Consider the following 23,506-nt stretch of genomic DNA (forward strand, 5'->3'; position numbering starts at 1 on the left):
TATCAGGGTACAATCACTTTACATTAAAAATGTGTACCTGCTTGTTTGTACCTCAAAAGAAACATTTCTGCACCCCTAGTGACAAAAATGCACCTGTACACACTGAGAAAGGTACAGTGCTTACGGTACAACTGGAGCAACATCAAAAGGTACAGTCTCGGACTTTGATTTCTTAGTGTGTAGAAGAGTGAGGTTAATCTTGACATTGCTTTAGTGCAAAGACATAAGTGACCCATTCCAACATGTTATATTTAATAGCCTACTAGCGTCTGGGTCCTGGGACTTTATAGCAGTTGGCAACCTGGGAATGTGTTCCTGTTTTACTGCGAGATCATGTCTTGTCTCAAGGTGAGCTTTGCAAAAGCACAAATGTATGAACATGAGAGGTGCTTCACACTGTGTCACATTCATCCAACTCCATTATTAAACAAAGGAGAGATATGAGGTCATGTTTCTCTGAAACATAAAAATCTTTGCCAGAACAATTTCTTTGATTCTGCCACACCCCTCCCTCTAGGAAAAAAAAAACAAAAAACAAAATGAGGAACATGGCTGTTTTGACAACTCTGTGTGATTCTAAATACACAAGTGAGAGAGGATGTTTCTCAACACTTTTGTCTGTCATTTGTTCTCTCCCTAATGTTGAATTGTAAAGCCAGACACCCGCTGTGCTGTTTACTGTCAAACTCTCTGCATGCTGCCTCCAAGCTTTTCATTCAAAAGCATCAGTAAAAAAAAAAAAAACATGATTTATCTCAAAATGAATCATTCAGTAAATAAGAACAAAATAACCAGATTGAGGACAACACTGTGCAATTAAAAGAAATTGTTCATGTTGCATTATGCAACAATATAACAGCAAATGGAGATTTTCAGTGCTGTCTATTTCGATACAAACAATGGTATTGTGCTTTTTAGGGCTCATCTGTGCCTGACCTTGAAGAGCGCCTGTTAGGGTAAAGAGGAGTGCCAGGCAGAGGTCTAATCAGCCAGTGACAAATCAGCTTCTTCTCCAGCTTGTTTTTCATTTGGATAATGCAAGCCTCCTCACATAAGTGATAAAACAACCTCTGTGGAGTGGTCTTTACACACTCAGATTAAATGTGATCACCTTGCCAACATACCCTGGAAGATTGCCATGATTAACAGGCAAGAGACTATGATGATAATCATATGCAGGATAATAGCTGGTTCCAAATGGCTGATCCGTAGATAAATCACAACCCATCTCCCCTAAAGGACACAGGTTTACCCTTTGGCAGGATTTTCCCCGAAAAAAAAGGGTTAACCCCGCATGTGACCTTAATCTGTTTGTTTCACAACCAGACCAAAATATAATATCTCTAATAAATATGTAAAGCCATATTGTTTGTGTTTTATTTTGGGTGATTACAGTCTTTAAAAACCAGCTAAGGGGCTACAAACTGGAACACACACAAGGTTAAGACCTCATGAATGTGATCATGAGGATAATAACCTTTGGGCAAATATTAGCTTAACCTCAAACAACACAGTAATGAGTACATGAGAGTGACTATGTTAGAAGGTGATGCCTTGTAAATCAGCTTCATGAAACCTTGTAGTGTACTAATAAAATTTGTAAATGAGTTACTGCATGTCTATGTCTGTATATGCTTCACATATAAAGACAATGGACTCAGGTGGAAAACAAAAAGATGAATAACTTGCAATTCCCATTGCCAGCAGTTGGTCTGCCCTGTGTTTTGATTGTTTTTTTTAACCCTGCATCAGCCATGCGTGAAGTGCGATGTCATGAATTTCCTGCAAACAGAACCTCCAAACAACAAGAACCCCATGGAGATCAGTCAGCCAATGTTAGGGCGGTTACTATGATGTATATTTTACTTTGGTCCATCTTTCAATCAATTGGTCAACAGATGTGTTCTTGTTTCCCCACTAATGCCAAACCTCATGAAAACCCATACAACTCCGAGAGTCATTTGATCATTTGAGAGTGTTTGATTATTTCACACTCCCCTTGGGTTAACAAAAACATCTTTAAACCATGAGGCCACAGTTAGTTTAAGACAAGTTCGACACCAAACTTTGGCACACACTTGGGCCCTTTCTCAATACCCAAGTACGTACTTGCATACTTGGGTAGTATGCACTTGAGAAGTACGACTGGAGTACATACTCGCCAAGTACGGGAGTACACTCTTAGAAATAAGGGTTCCAAAAGGGTCCTTCTACAAGGGCTGAGGTTCCACCTGGAACTATTTGCTTCTGAAAAACCCTTTCCCGAAGAAAGGGTTTTCCAAGGGTTCTTGGTAACCTTCTACCTGGAGCCAAAAAGGGTTCTCCTATGAGGACAAGCCGAAGAACCTAATATGGTTCTTCTTAGCACTTTTATTTCTAAGAGTGTACACGAGTACGATCTCTTCAATTGGAACAGCAACAGCACCCTACTACCTTGTTTTAGTGTTTGAATGGCGGGTGGCGCCAAGTGCTTAAGCCTTCAAACCCCAACTTTGAATCTTAAATTCAAAATTAAAATGAATAAAACATTAATTATATACAAACGCTCAAACTGTCAGGTCAAAAGGTTTGCATTAAAAACAAAATAATGCGTCAACAACAAATCTGGGCCGTCTGAGCCAGCAGATCATTTAATTACGACAGACTTTTCTTGGCCCTAACCAGGTACTTTTTGCGTTCAAACCTAACTACAAGTCTCATTAACCTAACAACATTCATAACGAACAAAAAATCATGATTACCATTTTCATTTCCTTAAAAAGCACCACAAGCAGTTAAAGCACTATCACGTTAATATGGACATCTGTAGACATGTAAATAAGTAGCGTAATTTTGGAACAGAATATTGCTGCTTTATGAAACACAATTAAGCATGCAGTTAAGTTGTGTGGGAATGTAATTTATAGGAGACAAGGTTATCCACTGAGTTGGGAGAGGGGTTTTTAAGTACTTATACTGGCTCTTTATCTGCAATAATAATAAAAAAAAATCTTCTAAAATCTGGGAGCATCCCATGATTCAGAAGCAGTTCTTGCAGAGACTGAAAGAGTGTGAAATGAATTAGCACCAACTCAATTTGTGATCTATATGATACAGACAGAGCTAGCATCTAGGTAAGACCTCTGACAAGCTTTAGCAATGCCCAAAACCCTCAGGGAAATCGACTCCACAACTAATCCTTTTGAGTAACAAGCTAAGTGGGGAGAGAAAATGCAGAAACAGAGCACATTATTTTAGTGGAAGAAATCGGAAACAGGAAAAAAAAGGTGAGAGGGAGAGGGAGATAAAGAATTACAAAACAAGTGGAAGTGAATCTTAACATTTAGTCTATAATGAGATTGTCTCTGGAGACTCAACACGGGCAAAGGAAGAGCAAATGCAAAATAAACATGAACCAATCAGCAGCAAGAAAACGTGACGCAAAGGGTCAACTGTGTTCAGCGATGTAAACAAAGAGATGAAAGTGAGCTGGAGCCTCAGTGCGCTGCTTCTCACTAACTTTGTGCTGTAAATGTGAAAAACAAAATGTTCTGTCAGAAAAGTACTGCACTTTGCAGGTGCGGCAGGGGAAAGTTTTCTGTCCTTTGAAACACAATTACCATGTGAAATGGAAAGGTCACATTCATCAAGTTATAGCTAGATGTTTGTAACGAAGAATGTGAGGTAAATACCAATTAGGTCGTATCTCAATTTGACTGGAAAGGTGATTGGACGTGTTGAGATGCTAATGCTGTTCCACTGTGCATCACAGTTTTTTTTGTTGTTTTTATTAATTTCATTTTCCAAGTATCGCGACAAAGACAAGGATTTTCCCTCTTTTTGGATCTCCTCTTGAACAGCAAGTGTGTACCTACGCAAAGATAAACAAAGCTAAACAAATAGCTGTTATGTTCTAGTAATTGTGTTTACTTATTTGTCGTGTGAACAGAGGGAAAACCGATAAGGAATAACTTGTATGAATGTAAATGGAAAGGTATATATATGTATATATATATATATATATATATATATTTCCAAGCACTAACATCCATTTATAAAACAGTGAGGGGCATTGAATTCATCACTAGTTGATTTTCCGAGGTCCCTAATGAGGTGATAATATTATGTAAAGCTAACTGTATTTTACAAATAATGTGTTGTTGTCACTGTTGCAATTATTGTTTAGTCCTATTGTGTGTATGAATGTGTGTGGGTGTGTGTGTGTGTGTGTGTGTGTGTGTGTGTGTGTGTGGTGATGCTGTTGCTGTTGCTGTTGCAGTGCCGTTGTTGCAGGAAGGAATGGGGAGCTAAACAAACAAATAGAGTACACATAGAGAACTGGGAGCCGGAGGGTCTGCTCCAACCATTTTGTTTGTCTGCAGTGTTGCGGTGTGGTTTTCCCTGAATATACAGCACAAGAGCGCATGACAGCAAAGGGGACTGAAATAAAACGCAATATAAATTAAGGATTTAGGATTCATTTATTTATTAATATAGCTGTGACCCAATGGTATCAAAAAAGCACTTGATTGTTGCATGCTATTATTTTCTTTTGTCCTTCAATGACTGGCATACTGTTTGTCATGATCTCATCTTAAATTTCCCTTTATATAAGAATGCACTTCAAAGGCTGTTCAGTAATTGTGTATAGCCTGAACTATGGATACCAGTGATTTTTTGCTGAGTGGACAGAAAGACATCCATCCCTTTCTTTGATCATTAAAGGGGGGAGGTATAAGGTCAATTAGAAACCCGCTCCCTCCTGAAAACTTAACAGGGGGATGGTGAATTCACACAGCATGGTCAAACACGCTTGCTCAAACACCTCTGATCAGACTTAATCACATGATCGTTACACTGCAAGCCGATGATGAGTCCAGGAAGGAGAACAGAAGTGCACCACATCCTGATTAGGACGATAATACTGCTGATGGCAATTCCCTTCAGCCTCCAACTCCACTAGTGGCTTTATTGGCCCTCTGTTCAGACACCTATACATTAACCTTCACTCTCTACAAACAGCAAACACAAGGTGCAACAGGTGAACTCACGAGGCAAACTCAACAGGCAGAGAAAGATAAAAGTAGTAGTGTGGTTGTGTTTCACTCAGCAATGGCTGCTGAAATGACTTTTGTATAATATTGGCCAAAAGAAGACAAGGCTTAAAATAACCACTCCGTCATCAGCAGATTACATGGCAACAGTCAAATGGGGGGGGGGGGGGATAATTAGCTAAATGCTACTACATCATACTCATCATAACACTAGAAACAAAATGGATGGCTGTTAATCATTAATTTGGACAACAGAAGCTTGTGAAATGATAACAGATGATAAAATAATCTTAATGTTTTTCCCTTAAAACTTAATTAATGATGAAAAAATGGTTCAGCCATAATGGATATGTATTTGTTTAAAAAACAAAGCACCATAATAATGAAGATTATATACTGTATAATTGTGGCTTGTTGGCTTATTGAGTTATATATCTCCCAAAGCCACATTCATTGAGATCATGTTACATTTAATAAGCAAGCACCACCTCTTAAAATGAAGGGCTGTGAATGAGTCATTGTCAATCTTGATCAATAATCAACACTGCCCAGCCCAGGGTCACAAAGCATTAGAGGAGATACACACACGCACACATCCCTGGTACTGTATTCTTGTTCTCCTCATTTCAAGCCAAACATTGATCCTCACCTTAAACAGTGCCAGGTGTAATCCATTTCTGCTGAGAGCAGCAGCTACAAAGTTTGCAAAGCCTTTCCCTCTTTAGCAGCGCAGCAGTGGGATAAACTCTCCTCTGACAGTCAGAAATACTGCAACGGTCTGACATTAAGGAGCTATAAAAGAAGCTGACATAGACTTTGTTGGATTAGAATGGCTAGTTTAAACGGATAGCAAAAGTAAAAATGGCATTGACAGCACACAAAAATTGAGCGATTGAAAGGCTTTACGGGACTATCAAGATTAGTAATGACAAATTCCATGACTCTTCCCTATTGAGACCTTGCTTTGTGATAGAGGAATGCATTTTCAGAGATTTACACAGTTTAAGGCAAAATCCCAAATGCTTTGAGCCTGTTCCCCACCAGGATGACACTGAGCCTAATCATACATGCACACACCAACACAGAGCCAGACACACGGACTAATACTCGCAAACACATTGATGATCTCAAACAGCAGCATGATTCTAATCTGGCTCTTACAAAAGCTGCTATTAGCAATAACAATTGGAAATGTTTCCAGATAGGGATTTTCAACCTAAAAAATAGCCACTGAAATCCCTTCCAAATGTGATATAATGGGAGCAGATTGTGTCGATGTTCTCTGAAGGTAAAGCAAACAGAGCCAAACAACAAAGAATCACAACCTGCCTTGAAAACTATTCAACAAACGGACAAACAAAACCTTTTTGTTGTTCTGGTTAAATCGCATGAAAAATACTCTTGATATTATGCTCAGAAATATAAAAAACAAACTTAGCTTAAGTACTAAATGGACTTAGACTAACCAGAAAACCAATACAGATGTGTGATCTCGACAGATATTTCACACTGCAATGATTCCATCAACATTTATCCCTCGAGACAAATTCCCAGCAGCCACAGCCATACAACAACTTTGACTTTCAGGCTGATGGGTTTTCTCTCCTCATGAGCTCAGAAGGTAAAAGTACCAGGCACAGTCATTACTGCTCGCTTGCTTCGTTTTCCGATGAGCGGGACTGAAGCTGAACATTCCTGCATATATACCACTAAACCCGCTCTTTTTTTTTTTTTTGGAGAGGACAGCACACATCCATTACAGCAAAGAGAAAATGAATTCCCACTTGACTTGACTGGAGCATTTGGAAAATATCCAGTGCTTGTGTGACAACTATTTGAAATGCTAGGACTTCTCTCCTGCATCTATGTATACATCCCTTTGTCTGTTTCTACCTCCTCAACAGGTGGAGAGGGAATTCTCCAGAGTGCGGGCTGTTGCCATATCAACCAACGCATTGGATCAAAGCACTAAATTATTAATTCCAAGTGCAATTTAGAATATAGATCTGTGTTAACAGGTATGTGGCATAATCATCACAATGTGGACTATGGTTGGTAACTTATCACAGGGTGATAACATGTTAACTCAACTGGCGTGGTATGTAGAACATTATGACCCATGAGCAGTGGCGGCTGGTGTTAAAAAAATTAATTGGGGGGCGTATTTTTATGAAGACAGGACAAAAAAAGGCACAACACACATTAAAAGAAAAAATAGCCGACGCGATCCATTAGAGATCAGACATGACACTCTGACACAGAGAGAGAGAGACGGAGTGTTGCTGGTAATACGTCACTTGACTGGCACTCGCTGTAAACGAGTGAGGGAACGTTTTTAAACTACAATTAAATGCAGATTACAGACTATAAAATGTGTAACTCATTTATTAAAATTGTCATTGTTTTCAATTTATTTTAGACTGGTGCAGTGCCCGTAGGAAGTATGCATTCCTATAGTAGGAGCTGAAGAAGATTTTTAAGTTATAGTAATGCATGATAATGCATGTTTTGTGATTATCAGCCACAGCTAGCTATGCTACTGCCAATCGAAAATGAAAACATTTGCATTGTGCCTAATGAGGTTGCACACGCTAATGCTAATCGTAGCCTCGCTAGCTTACCTTTGGAAACAGGTTCGCCAAGTTAGCCGTAAAACAGTAGCATGCTAATGCTAGATAAATATGTGCTTGCGTATTGGTGAATGGACACCGACTTTGTTGTCTCAGTATAACACCATATTCTGTGGTGAACCGGTTGAAAGTGTCTCACCCACAGTGAGGTCAGCCTCTTCACTCCCACCTCCCCACCAGACAGTGCAGCTGCTGCTGATGAGCCGCTGCCTGTCTGGTGTAGCTTGACAAATCAGCGAAAGTGCAGCATGATAAATCAGTGAAAATTAAAATTCCTCCAAAAAATGTGAAAATCAAGGATGCACACCATTGGACCATGCTCAACCCATAATCAAAGTCTTAGGGCGATCTGACTAACGGTCAGCGAGATTTGCCTGTCACAGACAGACAGACAGACACACAGACACAACTTGCTTTATAGATAGATGATTCCTATCTTCTTAGAGTGGTGGGGCAGCAACCTAGCGTCCACTGTGGACAGGCTGCCACTGCCCATTAGTATATTTTCCTGGGATGATAATAAAATAATTCAAGCCAAAATTGTGTAACATTAGCTGAGCAACAGCAGCCTCTGCGGCCTTGAGAGGTAATTTGTTCTGTTGGGCTCAGTGTCAGAGCGGTTGAGTGATTTTCTTGTATAAAAAAAAACAAAAAAACAATGACTATCAGACACCATGGACTGGAGCTCCAACTGCTTAGTCTCACTCACTGAACTGAAACAAAGCCAAAGGGATTATGTTCCTAAAGATCCCTGGCTTTCCGAACCAGAAGTGCCATCACTGTCACAATCCTGCCAAACTCTGTTGGAAATTCTAGGTCGAGATTCATGCTGCTTCGTAACGACTTGATGATCTACAGTTCAACAGTCCTCATGAATATATTGAACCTGATTCTTTACATGCACGTTATTATCATTAAGAAACAGGCACTCTCCACATCACAAGTCTGCTACCATCAAAATAGTCAAAAAAAATTGTATTTCACATGTTGCAACATAAGCTCATGCAATAAATGTATGAACATGAGCATATTGATCAACGTTAATGACATAAGTGTGACCAAAATTTGGTTTAAGACTTAAGACTTACCCTAATGTCTGTCTAACATTGATTGAAACCTTGGGTGTACTGTACATTTGGTCTTGAGTGGATGACTAACAAGGTAGACTGCTGTTATTTTTACAGAGCCTTTGAAAAACAGGGGGAAAAACAGCCATACACAAGCACAAAGAGTGCACAGATCTTGGCAAATGTGCTGAAGAAGAACTGCAATTCAGTTTTGATGATGACATTGTTATACAAAAACATCCTACTGTGCTGGAAAGAATGTAACAGTGTCCAGAGTTTCCTTTTTGTGTCAGATGGAGGCTTTATTCTGTTAGTGAGTGGGCATGTGGTGAGTCAGTGAAGGACAACTATTCAATGGGGAGATGCCTCATTTTTCTGCATCTCTTCCTGGATGTGTGGCCCGCCAGAATGTTGCTGTGAGGAAGCTGGCACTGCCAGATATTATGACATTGCCTTGATAGACATCCTCAACGCTGTCCAAGAGAAAAGGGAAAGATATGAGAGATGATCTGAAATACAGCTCCATCCTCCTCCACCGCTCCTCCTCTTCATCTCTCCTCAAGGCGATTTGCTTCTCTTCTCTTCCTACTCAACCCTTTTGTATACTTTCACAAAGGTTTCGAGGCATATTTTTCTGATTATGATATTGTTCCTGAGAGGAAAGATAAGTCCTTACATTATGAAAGTTTTGTGTGTTCCCTGAGTTTGACCTCATGAAAATGTTGCTCTTCAAAGCATCTCAATTCATTATTTTTTCTCGCGTTGCTCAGGACACAGCATTTGCTGTTGTGGCAGTGGTGAAGGTACTGATAACTAAGGCTCTAAGTGGCTGAAAACCACTACAGCCAATCTTATTTTTGCCCAAGGGTCATTTGTTTGTTTTACTCTGTGCAAGAGAGTGTGCTTTGTTCAATTTCTACCTGAAGTGAGTCTTGGATGGCCTGTTACTTCAGCAGCAACATACCCAAAGGCCAAAGAACATTGTTTGTTAGCTGGTAGGTGTTGCTTTCACAGGCTCCAAATACTGCGAAAGCAACACATATACTGTTGTATTGAACCAAATATATTTAATTTGATAATGTAAAGGCTAAATATGATCCTAATGCATAATGCTTGGAATTCTATACTTTTACAAGAACCACAGAGACAATGGGACACTGTGATTGTTTCAGGACAGACAATAGATCCATATGATGGATGAGATATATAATATATAATGTTTCATGTAATTGCATTATGTTGTACTTTAGGCTTAAGCGTATGATATTTATAGCCACTTGTCTTGTCTTCTTACACGACCCATATATCGAATGTATGCTGCTATCTGGGGAATGAAGCATCCTATTGTGATGACTGAATCCCTTCAGAGAACATAATTAAGATGGCTCTCTGCTCTGCATGACATCAATCATTGGCTTAATTAGACCAACATGGGGTCAATTACTGTATTTGAAAGTCAAGCAGGTCCAACCCAGGAGATGCCTTTCATTGATTTCAGTTTAAATAAAGACTTATAAACACAGACACATTTGTCATGGTGTTAATGAGAAGGCACCAGGTGTAATAGTTGTCTTAGAGTTTTGAATAAAATGTACAGCTGTTGGTTCTAGTTTCTGCTCATATCACATTGAAGATGACCCAGGGTGAAAATGTTGATATTGATGCCATAACTCTGTGTGTGACTTTCTGGACTTTTGCATCTTGTTAAGTGTGGATTCAAAGGTGGAAGAATGACTTTTGGAAGAGGAAGCGAAACCACACATACACATATAGAGCAGGCTATGTCAGCATTCAAGACACACAAAGGTATACAGGTGACATTCAAATTATGCTATCAAGCGATAAATGCTATGACATCCACATTGTTATTATTTAGACAATCCTAAATATCCTAAGTACATTTCACTCCACAAGTCAACACACTGATTGAAAGACAGTGGAGCCGCAAAATGCCTTGAAAACATGTTGTGTCTAAAGCAAACAAAATGACTATGTCTCAGAGTGACATGATAATGCAGGATGATGAACCTGCTCTGTCTCACTCAAGTGAAACAATGAATCATTCACTTGCCTTGGGTTTGGAAAGGCTTAAGAGCACAAACATTACATTAAGACAACACTCTCCATCACCTCTTTCTCTGGGTGAAGTGATCTTCCTTAACCTGTTAAACCTTCCTGCAGATGAGTGAAATATTTATGGCTGCTAAAGACATCACGCTCTATGCCATCTGTGGTCATGGTATAAATAGCAAATTAATAAATATATTTTTCAGCCGGTAATACTAAGCACATTTTGCATTCCACAAAGAACTCGTAACCACCAGTCAAAAATCACCCGACCTGAAAAACCCCACAACAAAGTCTGACAAAATGTGAAATCACCTCAAATAATGATCATTCTAATTCACGCCTCAATCCTCTGAAGAGCAGTGACGCTAACGGCAGATGCCACAACAGGATACAGCAGAGAGAAAACTATCCTGCATAATGGTACTTAGCGTGTGACAAATGTTTTTTACTTTTTAATGAAACTATTACAAATGTGGACCATAATCATATTTGCTCAAACTGTTTCAGCCTACAGTTACACAATGTTATAATTACTGTGTGGAAATGTGTGAATTTAGCACTATTCATTCATTCTCAATGGGATAAAATGCATTTAAAGGGCAACATATTGTATGAGGCTCTATATTCCAAAAATTAATATACGTAAAATGTAATAATTTTGAATGTAATTGATAACTGGTGATGTGCTGTGAAATGCTTTGGAATAAAATTATGTCAGATCAATTCCATTCACCTCAAATAGCATTATCGATGTTGTTATTATAGTAAAGCTACTTGAACTGAACTGAAAAGAAATAAATACTAGTAGAGTTTTGCTGGTCGATTCCCACCACTTAGAGCCAATTCAGATATCGCAATAATAATTAGGGTTTATTGTGAAATTTGGTGCAGGCATGCATGTTCCTCAGAGGAAAGTCCTAATTACTTTGGGGTAACGCTTTCTTTTACAGTCCCCTAATTACCAGGTATTTACCTGGTAAATTCATGGTAACACCAAAGTGTTACTAGGTAATTACCAATGGTAATAAGAAAGTAAATACAGTGAAACTGTTGCCAAAATACTGGGCATTTACCTGGTAACTATATAGTTAATTATAGCGTGTTAAACTGCTGTTAATAAGAAGGTATGTATAGCTAAACTATGGCAAAACTATGGTAAATGTAAGTGTATTATTGGGTTATAAACTGGTAATAAGCAGGTACCTACAGTCCCCTAATTACTAGCTATTTACCCAAGGGGTAATCTAACAAACCTAACCCTAAAAATGTGTGTAATTACATGGAAACAAGCTTGGCTTTCTTTTACAGTACAGTTTTACTTTACTTACCGAGTACATTACCGTGCATTACCCAGTATTTTGGCAACGGTTTCACTGTATTTACTTATCTTATTACCCTTGGTAATTACCTAGCAACACTTTAGTGTTACCATGAATTTACCAGCTAAATACCAGGTAATTAGGGGACTGTAAAAGAAAGCGTTACCTACTTTGGTTATACCATGACATTTGTGTGCCACAGAGGCTGACATTTGCTCTTATTCATGAATCGTCTTCACATATTGGATGGATTACCAAAAAAAACCTGTCAAATCCTATGATTAAAAGATAATCGTTGCCATTAAGTTTGTTTTAACATCACACAAATGCCATACAAGGACACAGACAGATCAGATAAGAGTCATTCTAGGTCAGTGCTGCAACGTCATTACACTGTTGAGTTTGTTTTTACAGGTGTCGCCATCAGTGTACCACAGCCGCCTCAGCAGAGGAACATGCTTATCATAAACCACACACAAGCATTTTGGCCCCAGTCTTAGGAAGAGGGTTCGGTACAGAATTTCTTACCCCTGGTTCATGTGATCATGTGATGGAGTAATAAGAGTCTCTGTATGACACAATCTACTGTAATAAGAAGCTCACTATGTTAAGATAACAAGTATAAAAAAAGAAGCGTTCATTAGACTCTGTGACACAGGATTTCAAAATCTTGTTCTAGTTATAATTAAAACCCAGCAATGACAACTTGCTTTAATATGACCTACATAGAACTCCTTCTTGTAAAGCGAATAATACAACCGAAACTGGGCCACCATGGACCACATGTGCTCCCAGAATGACTGGCCATGATGTTATAACGGGATGGATTCAAAAAACATGACAAATCATAGTCTATTTAATGTGGAAATGTGTCGTCAGCCCCTTTTTAGAAACAGCAGTGTTCAAGTATTCAACATATATTTGTTGAGTCTCATCTCATCTATTGGCTTACATTTACAAACAATAACAAGTTAAACATCTCATGTTTAAAAAAAAAAAAAAAAAAGGAACAACTCTGACGTGCAGGACGGAGGAATAAGCGGTCAATGAACAGGAACAGAAATTAGTGAATCAGAGAATAAACCTTGTTCACCATGGCATAATATTGCAGAGTTTAAAGGAACTGAGCAATAATCCAATGGCTTGTAATGATTTTATGTAAAATGACTTATTCATCAGCAATACCGTTTGAAGTCATGCAAATATGACCCAGTTTTTAGTGATGCATGTATACTTAGCCATTGACACAATTTTAAGCTTTCAATTATGAGGTATATGCTGGGTGGGTTTTGAGTCCTTAGACACTAGCTTAGCCACATCTTTGGATAAAGTCCATTTGCACGGGCATAGCAGGGGTCCCATGGCAGTGATCGAGGGTCAGAGTCAGAGATTCAGAGACCCGGCGAGGACAACCAAGTCTTGTGACAGATGGTCCCACTCGGCATTCATCTCTGAGGGCAGTAATGCAAACAATGGCTCCCAAATACATTTTGGCATTTCTTCATCAATGAGGCTAGTGAGGCGTTTAAAATGACTTTGCCCCTCTCGTCTTCAATAAAGCCTGACATTTCACTGACTCTGCTCCTTTCACATTATCTTTACCCCATGCCTTCCCCCATCCTCCATCGCCCCACTTCCTCGCTTATGATCACACTTGCTCTCTAGTTCACTCAACTTCAGACCTCCACTCTCAGTAGGACTCCACTTCCTCTACTCACTTCCTTCATCTCTCTCTTGCTCCTTTCTGAAAAGAGTGTGAAGTCGGCAACAGCCGTACAGCATTCCTTTAGCTGACTTTAGCCTCTAATGGGATTTACTCGGGGGCTGATTTTCTGCTCCTTGTCTTCTATCCCGGAATGAATTTGTTGTAATGCCAATGGTGCAGGTGGTGTGTAGTAAATTATATACACTTCCCTCTGAGCTACGCAGCATCGGAGGAGAATGAACACCCTTTCATTTCTAAGCTATTATCAGCACCGTCTCAAACCAAACAACAAAGACATTTAAAAAAAAAAGAAAGAAAAACAGACACTAACTGTCATCACAGCACATTTCGGGCAGCTCAGTGAAGTTGATGCCAATGAGAAATTATGCTAGTAAAAAACATGTGGGACTGCGATGTATTACAGCAGACAGAGGCCGAGGGCCTCATCAGCATCAATCTGGCAGGACAGAACATCTCCTCTGGGCTCTCTCTCTCTCTCCCTCTCTCCCTCTCTCTCTCTCACTGTTTGTGTGTTTCATTCTCACTTGGTCTCTCTCTCTCGCTCTAACAGGTAGAGTAGTATTGATGGCCAATCCCCAGTGGTGGTTGGGGGCTGTTTGGGGTCGTGGCAAAGCACTAACATCTGTCACAGTGTTCTCTACAGCTCGTTATAAATCTGTCACACCGGAAAAAGACAGGAACATGAATAAGACATGGGGCTGAGAGACCTGTGATAGAGAAAACATATGTTATGTGTTCATGTGTATGTATATCAGGCAGCTCCATGAGTTACGTGTGGCATAACGTGCAGGTGTGTTGATAATGGTTTCCCCTTTGTAGCCATTCATCAGACATCAGATGCGGCTTCTGTCACATCTGAAAATCAATACACGCACTTAATGTCTTTCAAACAACAGTTACAAAACCCGGGCCAGGATACATTTCATAGCCTGCTAGTTTGATGTCAGCATCTGACAGTGCTAAATGACCCACATAATCTTTTCTGATGCCATATTTAAGAATCCTGCACACATGTTGCATCATGGCAGGAACAACAGTCAAAATCAATCAAGGTTTTCATTGATATTTCCCAAATGAAATGAGATTTTCAAATGGATTTTTTCCTGTGTTTTGCCAACAGAGACATACCAAGAAACCATTAATCAGCCTTATACACAATGACCTCACAGAACATGCTCAATCAAATACTATGCCAGTTTGAAAAGCAGTGGGAAAGCTTTTAAATCAGCTCTCAGCTGTCTGCCAGTGCGCCACCATTACAATGCCATCATGACGACATAAACACAATAGGATTAGCACAATAATGTAAATCTGTTTGCATCACACACCAAACACCACTCCCTCATTTCCACGTCCAAGTCCCGGTAAAAGTCTTTTGAAAGCAAAACTTGGTGCTTATTTCTTCGTGCGACTTTGTGAAAACTTCAGGCTTCAATTCGTTAACTCAGATTAAAAGATGTATTAAATCCACACTCGTGGTGACATTTAGCAAGCTGACGATTACTCCTTTGAATGCAGATCAGACTTGGCATTTAAGAAAATTGATGTTGTTCCTTTAAATTAATCAGATCAAGAGAAAGCCAAATCATCTGAGACCAAAGCTAAAATCATTTGCACGTCTTTCAAGTCATCATATTTGTTTTTTTCCCCTGTGGGCTGGTAATTGAATTCCAAAAAAAATTCCATTGCTGCTTTTTCAAGCACCCCAAAAAAATAACCAAAGAGAGATCTGATACCTATGTCGAGACTATGAGACTCAGAGGTGTCCTGCTGCAGGGGATGATTGCTGACTGTCTGGCTGTTTGTAGACAGCAAAGAGGATCAATGGGTCCTCAATAAGTAGAGCCAGCATTTAAAAGCCTTGACCTCTGTGTCACTTTCTCTCTGTACTCGACTGTCTCTGTCCTACTCTGTGGCATAGGCTGGTAATAGCACATATTTTTCAGTCAACTCATATAGGCTACAGGTCCAATAGGGGCTCCACTCTTCCTCTGTTCCATCCACATTCAATGGGTATAAAAATATTGTTTAATCCAAAGAACTATTATTTCAACATCACCATACATACATTACTAACATTCATATCATGCAAAACAGTCTGCTTGCATTAACACATCAAAGTCCTCTGATATGCTGTTAATCACACATTGTTCGTTGTTGCACAATAAATAGTCCTCAGTTATGCAAAGTCAACACGGGCCTAGTGGCAATGCTGGCATGTTTTGTCTGAGTCGGTAGATAGTAAATATTTTCGAAAGCATCTTCACTTTGCAGTAATGTAGTAATGTGTGTATATTTTAGAATCATAGCATCATTATTTTTTTAAACCTCAGCTAATCCATCATCTTCCCAGATACCCTCTGGCAACTGCTGAAGTTGTCCCTGATGCAAAAGCACTGGTTTATTAATACTATTATTTTTGAAACAACTAAACTTTGCAATTCTCTTATGTAAAAACATTTATTTATACACGAATAGATCTCCTTGTGTAGGTGTTCTACACCTTTGCATGAACTTGAATGAGCTTACAACTGCAGGATAACCCTATGTGAATGCTGAGTGGTGGGCTTCACACTGTGCAGGGATTAAATTGTGAAAGGTATACGTCTATACCTCAGCTGCAGCATCACTTAGCAGATTAAGGTACCAGCAGCCCTTTATACAGCCCATTGAGGAGCTTATGATGGATTAAAATAACCAGTGGGTAATTAACAGGGGCTGGCAAAATGGCCTGATCATCCCCTCTCTGTGTAGAGCTGGTAGAAAAAAAAAATCCACAAACAAATCCATTACCAAGATTCATGCGGTATTATTAAATTCATTGGGACAATAATAGAGAAAGGGCTGCATTCCATCACGTTTAGAGCACATCGAGTAATGAGTTGTCATAAGCGGAGCATCAGATGGAGGATATTAGATTACCCATTCCAACACTTTAGAATGAGTCATTCTCTTGACTTTTGTGATTTCAGATTGAGAACAGGAAAAGATCAAGCAAACTATGATCAGAATCTCAGTGGGAGCTTTCAATTATTTTTTTATTCGAATTCCTGAACTTTGGAGGTGTAGTGAACTTTTAACGTTTAACAAAAAATATGTGTGTGTAAATATATATACAAGGTTGACCTATTTTGCCTATAGGTCATTTTGATAGAGACATATCATGAGGTGCAATCATTAGATCCATATTTTAATTTGTGTTATGATCAAATACCTGTAAAGTCTCATTTTAACAGACGTTAAATTAGTGTAATATCTGACCGCTGTTGGATCATGTTTGTAAATGGTGTAAATAGAGCATAAGAGACAACGACATAAGATTAATGGTGATAAAATAAAAGCATTAGCATCACCTTCTCAGACTCTGTTTTCTTGTCTTCATGCATCTTTGGTGAAAGAAACATGATCACAATATTTGAACTATGCATCTGGCACAATGGCAACTTGGCCTTTTGGGTTGTCTGTGTTATAGAGCATTGCTCTCTTTTTATATTGAGTTTCTATTATTTGGTCTATCCTTGAATTGATTGATGGTAGGAAAAAGTCGAAATGCAGTACCAAGTACTAATGGTTCAGTCTGTCTCATCACAAACCTTTAAATATTGATGCAGAGGAGAAATGCTAACTTCGTCCTAAAGAGGCTGTGCTTATATTCTCTATGCACGCACATTGTTATTAACAATTTCCATAGGTTAACTTCACATAATCACACAGGAAAGTGGCAGCTTTGCTGTCCCTTTTCTGCCTCTAACTTTGAATAAAATGGAAGGGATTCATACTTGGAGGACAAATGTCTTCTTTTAAATTAAGGTGTGGAATAAGGGGTATGGATCTAATGATGTGTGAATGCGCTGAACTTCAACTTCTAAATTGACTTTGCTCATGTTCAAGTCCTGGTGACACCCAGAAAAATGTATGTGTCAAAATTGCATTTACAATTGCTCACAATGGCAGAACTTGCAGTTAAATTATGCACCGCCATAGCTGAGAGTCAACTAAACTTTCACTTCCATGTGAATTGTGTAATTAAAGGTCCAGTGTTTTACATTTAGGAGGGTTACAGACAGAATTTCTGTCAGGAAGTAGACTGACATGTTTTTTTTTTACTATTATTGTTCTTGTAATTGTATCACAAAGCTGATGGTATCTAGAGACCATCATTTTGGTGACAGACACGCACATTTGTGAGATATTCTTCTTTTATTAATTCTCCAGTTGTTCTAATATATAAACAGGATGGTGGCTGCCAGTTATGTGATCAGGCTTTATATCCAGCCAGCCTTGAGTTGTCATTTCTGAGCGATAAGAGCATGGGAGGACTGAATAGTTGAGTGTTTTTGCGTCCATGGTGTCTATGCGACATCCTTGTTAATGTATGTTCCACCAGTACAAGGACAAAGGAAGCTCAATAAGGACAAGAATGACACGGCAACTACTCCTCTAACTAGGCTGGAAAATCTCTCATAACCACCCATTCACTGTGCATCTGTACTTCTTTTGTCCACTCATGTTTATTCAGGTTCAGGTTTTTCTTTTCAATTTCCTCCCCCTTTGCCGGTACTCACTGTTATACCTGTCGTCTTTCTTCTCTTGACCCTTAATATTTTCCACGACCACTTTATTCTCCTCCATCATCTCAACCTCATTCCCCTCGCTCGGCCTCATCTCCTTCACGTTTGTGCCAACCCGACTGCTCCCCCCTTTGCCATGCAATGGCAAGGTCCTGACTGCCACTCACAGTGGGAAGGTAGCAAACGAAAGAGCAACGCAAAAAGGTCAAGTCGCTTTCAAGTTGTCAGTCAACACGTACCACCGTGCCTTAGATGTGCAACAAGGGTCACGTATCGATCCTCACATCATCGACTGCTCAATATTCCCCATTCTCTATCCTTCCTGCGCCCACTAATCACCCACTTCGGTGAATATTTGATTATCAGCAGTCTAACTGTAAACAATAATTAAGCATTCTAAATGATACCCTATCAAGTCCCAATGACAGACAATTCACTCAGCATGGCAGTAACAGACCCTTTTCATGTCGTCATTCTTTTTTCTGTTTACACATTTTCTGTATGTTTATGCTAATAAACATATATATCATGCAGGGCTGCGTGATCAGAAAACAGCTTGATGATGATAAGTCTGCATTCAGTGAGTATATATCCACCACCAAATGTAGGTCTTAAGTAGGTACGTTTTAAATACTTTAGTCATTAAAGCACTGCACAGATGGCAAATGATTTCCCTGCAAAGTCTGAATAATATCCAGGCTTTCAAGCAAGAGCAATTGATAAATTAGGGAGGTCACACGTGGCTAATACATGGCATTTTCTAATCTCATCACTGCAGCAGCAAGCTACATTTTCTGTGTACTACCATTTATTTGAAGAACCACTCATCTTCATGTGAGCACCATCAGGATTTAAGTTGCCAAAACAATGTGAATTATAGCAAGAGATATCTGTTACAGTGCTATGGACCATGACTAAATGAAAGTGGATAATTATAGCATAAGGCGGCACATATTTTCATCTTTCTATGCCTGTCAGGGGCACTATGAATAGCAATGAGTCATCAGGGCCTTTGTGCAACTGGCAGACAAAAGTACAGACTGGTGCCCAAGTGCAAGGGACATCAACAGCCTTTGAAGGTCCAAAGGAACTTAATCAATGGTTTGTATTTATATAATGCCTTTCTCATCTTGGTGAGTACTGAAAGCTTTGTTACACTACAGTTTTACCATCCAACCACCAAAAGCTGTGGATTAAATTCCCAGCTCTGCTAGTCTACATGCCGATGTGTCCTTGGGCAAGACCCGAAAACCGCCGTTACTCCTGATGGCAACGTATAAACATAAAAGACCTGTGATAGAGAATGCGCTGCAAATTGATGTGCTGTATGAAAGTGTGAAAGGGTGTGAATGGTAAAACTGTAGATTTTAAAGAACCATCAAGATTAGAAAAGCATTATATAAATATACACCATTCACCATACCCACCCACAGCTGTGGGATGGGTATGAATGTGGGGTTAAGTGTCTTGCCCAAGGAAACAATGGCATGTAAACTGGCAAGGCTGGGAAACAAACTCACAACCTTCCGGTTGAAAGACAACCTGGTTTACCACTTACTCACTGTAGCCCCTTATAAAGTATTGATAAAACATTTTAGTAGAATTATTGATAACACTTTATATTAAGGAACACATATTCACGATTAACTATAGGTGCTTACTAACATATATATGTAGCATACTAGCCCGTTATTAGTAATAATTAAGCAGGCATTAACACCTTATTCTACATAACCTTATGCTACCTCTATTACGACATTAATTAAGATTTTCCCTAAATAAGGTGTTAATACGTGCTTAATATTTAGAAATAAGCTAGTATGCTACTTATATCCATGCTAGTCAGCACCTAGTTAATGGTGAATATGTGTCCCCTAATCTAAAGTGTTTATATTTATTTATTCAGGTATGCCATCAACAGCATTTCCACCTTTCAGCGAGTGAAAGTGATAAACGTGACTGAAATAATGTTGTTGCTAAATTCCTTCCTCTCTATATTCTTTACATTACATGGAATCCAAATGAAGCCGACAACATGTGTTTCCAATGAAAAAAGTGAAGGTTAAAACAATGTGCATGAAAATGATTGTGGTGCTCATCCTTCAAACAGAAGCCATACACAAGTGTTTTACCTCCGGGTAAAAAAATAAAAAAATAAAAAACATAGGTGGAGTATTTTTTGTGTGAATTGCAACTTTCAGCATTTTGATATTATTTTGATTTAACACATCCTAAGCTGTTGTGCTCTAACTCAATGCTTCCACCTAGCTTTTCATCCATAGAAGACACCTTGAACAGGAGTTTTGCAGGAGTTGACACGCACGCGCGCACACACACAAACACGCACACAATATCTGGTCACCGATCACAGCAATTAGTCTTGTCCTCACAGAGGCAGAAGCAGAATGTACTAATATATGGATGAACACCAGCTCAGTGCTCATAGGATCAGAGACGAATCAAGAGGAGTGATCCGCCTTGCCGAAGGGGGCAGCCCCAAATAATCAAATAAAAGTGCAGTGACAGCTTATTGAAAGACTGATCCAGTCGGAATTGCACTTACCTTCCTGCACAGCCTGGAAAGGATTGTTAGGCTCGATAAGTTTCACCGAGTGGGTTATTTTCTCGCTCTGCAGAATGTCGTCATTCAGACTGAGGTCTGAAATGGCAAGTTGGAAAATCTCCTCATCTCTCACTGCATTTTCCTCGAATATGGCACCTGTAGAATACAATAGTCACAAGTTATTAGGGCGATGGGGGGGAAGTGAATGAGAATGAGGTGTGATAACGAGGGAGTTGGAGTTAGAGCTTGAGGAGAAGTGAATGAGTCACACCATGACTGTGTAGAAGAAGTGATTGACCAAAAAGGGTCACAGTGATGTATGGTGGAAGGATGGCACGCGGAATTCACTTATATATCATCTGTTTGTGGTTAGTTTATTCTTGGAGTTGTGCAACGTGTGAGTTCAGCGCGCCGCGAGAATATTTCAGCACCATGGACAGCGGGGAGGCCTTATCGCTACAACGCAGTATGAACCGATGTTTAAAAAATAATAAAAAAAAACACCATCGCCAATATTAAGCATTATAGGCCTTGTGTGGGAGGAACAGTGAAGCTTAACTGTCTCTCTCCTCCTCTCCCTTTTTTCCTTTTTATCAAAATGGCATCTGACGCTTTGGGGAGACGCATATATATCACGGAAATGGTTTTAAGCATATACGAGAAGTAGAGGTAAACGTTATGCAGGGCATCAGCCAATATTATCTGGACGGAGTCCCAATGCTGTATTAAGCCAGTGACTGAGCACCTGCTGCTTGCCAGACTGTTGCAGCAAACTGTGAGCAGCAGCTGCAGCAGCGGTGGTGATCGCTGCATCGGCGCAGGGAGACTAAATTTTGGTCTTAGTGACATTGACATTTTGATTTGGGATCACTAAACCAGTCATCATTAGTGCCTACGTGACTGTGAGCGTAAAGGCAGGACCACAGACCGAGTCGAATATTCAGTAGCTGTGTGCGTAACAAGAGGGGAGATCATATTTCAAAAAACTCGAAAATGAAATGTTGCCAAACACCAGATCAGAACGTTGAATGTCATCATGTGCGTAAAGCATCCCCAATCTGTAAATGAAGCAGCTCTGGTTTGAAGTTTCAATACAAAGAGGCTCTATGCGTTTTGCATCTCAGAGACGAAACTCCATTGACATTCCTTCTGTCCTATTATTGACATTGCAGTCACGTTCCGGTGAAAGTTGAGCCTTGTCGGCTACAGACAAGAGGTAGCTTAGTCTAAAAAAAGGCATTGGCCTTTTGGAGGGTTATTGGATCTTAATTTCATCAACTGAAACAGGCCTTCGTGCTTAACTATAAATGTGTGGTTTGCATACAGAGTTGCGGTTTACAGGCCGAGGTAGGGGGTTTAGATCTGAAGTAAAACATGAATGCAGCGATCAGCCGTTTGAAAAGTGAATGCCTGCAAAAACCGACCAATAAATAACTTGTTGTAATAATTAATGTCAAAACAGTTCAGCCAGTTAAAGTCAGTGGTGTCAAGTCTGGAATTTACCAAACACTAACTTTTTAAGAGTCGAGGTGTTGCTTAAAACACATGGATGCAAAGCTGAATAGACCATTTATCCCGCCCTCCCAACAAAACCCCTGTGATAAACGCAGTATGCGCTGGCTGAGCTTTATTCCCGCATGCCTTGCCTTTAACTCCTGCCTGATCCAAACAGCATGTTGTTTGACCGGACGCTTACCAATATGTATGATGGAGTCCGCGCTGGCCGAATTGCATTGCAATATCCACAGGGAGAGGCAGATCAGCAGCAACTCCATCTCGGGATTACAAGGCGGCTCATCCAAGCTCTGCTCTGCTGTCCTATACTGACTGTCCAGATGGAGAGCACCGAGAAGAAGAAGGGGGAAAAAAAGAGAAGATGATCAGAAACCAGCGCAAAACAGAACCGCTTTCCTCCTGCTGCAAGAACAAAACCCGCATAAAAGACTACAGCAAAAAAAAATCACTACAGCTTTTTTTTCCTCTGTATTTTTTTTTTTTTTTACCAACAAAAACAAGCCGACCCCAGAAAAGGTAATCAAAGAGGCGAGGAGGAACCAACGAGGACCCGAGATACAAGACCGAAAAGAAGAAGGTAAAGCCCAATGAGAGAGAGAGAGACCGGTGTTACCTCTCTCACTCTCGCCTCTCTCCCTGCGCTCCGGCGTCTAAAGCATGGCAAGCAGCAAAAATGCGGAGGAGGGACACCCCTCTAACCACACACACACACACAAACACACACACACGCCGAAAAAAATAACGCACTCTTCAGTCCTGTCTCGATCACGTGACTGCAGAGACTTCACGACTCGGCTGCTATCCCGACAAGCCGGCTAGAAATGATCTGAACGAGCCGGAGAAAGACGCTTGGAGACCTAACAACTAAACACATGATAGGAGGTTACCAAGGGATCAGCCGAGAGGAAAAAAACAGAAGAAGAAAAAAAACGACCACACAGACCTGCTCCAGAGACTTAAAACTGGACTGCGCTGTTTACTTTTCGAGAAGTTGGCGTTTGCAGAGAGAGGA

The 23,506-nt window shown here is 39.9% G+C and overlaps 1 protein-coding gene across 1 annotated transcript in view; it reads right to left on the bottom strand.

Moving 5' to 3' along the window:
* The window catches only part of grid1a (glutamate receptor, ionotropic, delta 1a), a gene marked incomplete at both ends in the record, with an annotated part of 241,815 nt that extends 219,061 nt beyond the window's left edge, over positions 1 to 22,754 (bottom strand). Inside the window, 2 exons of the mRNA XM_083897762.1 lie at positions 20,980 to 21,135; positions 22,676 to 22,754. Of these exons, the coding sequence (XP_083753888.1) occupies positions 20,980 to 21,135; positions 22,676 to 22,754 (235 nt within the window). The remainder of the gene's footprint in view (positions 1 to 20,979; positions 21,136 to 22,675) is intronic.
* Positions 22,755 to 23,506: the final 752 nt, after the last annotated feature.

This window comes from Microchirus variegatus, assembly GCF_963457635.1.
Source record: "Microchirus variegatus genome assembly, chromosome: 11".
Lineage (NCBI taxonomy): Eukaryota > Metazoa > Chordata > Actinopteri > Pleuronectiformes > Soleidae > Microchirus > Microchirus variegatus.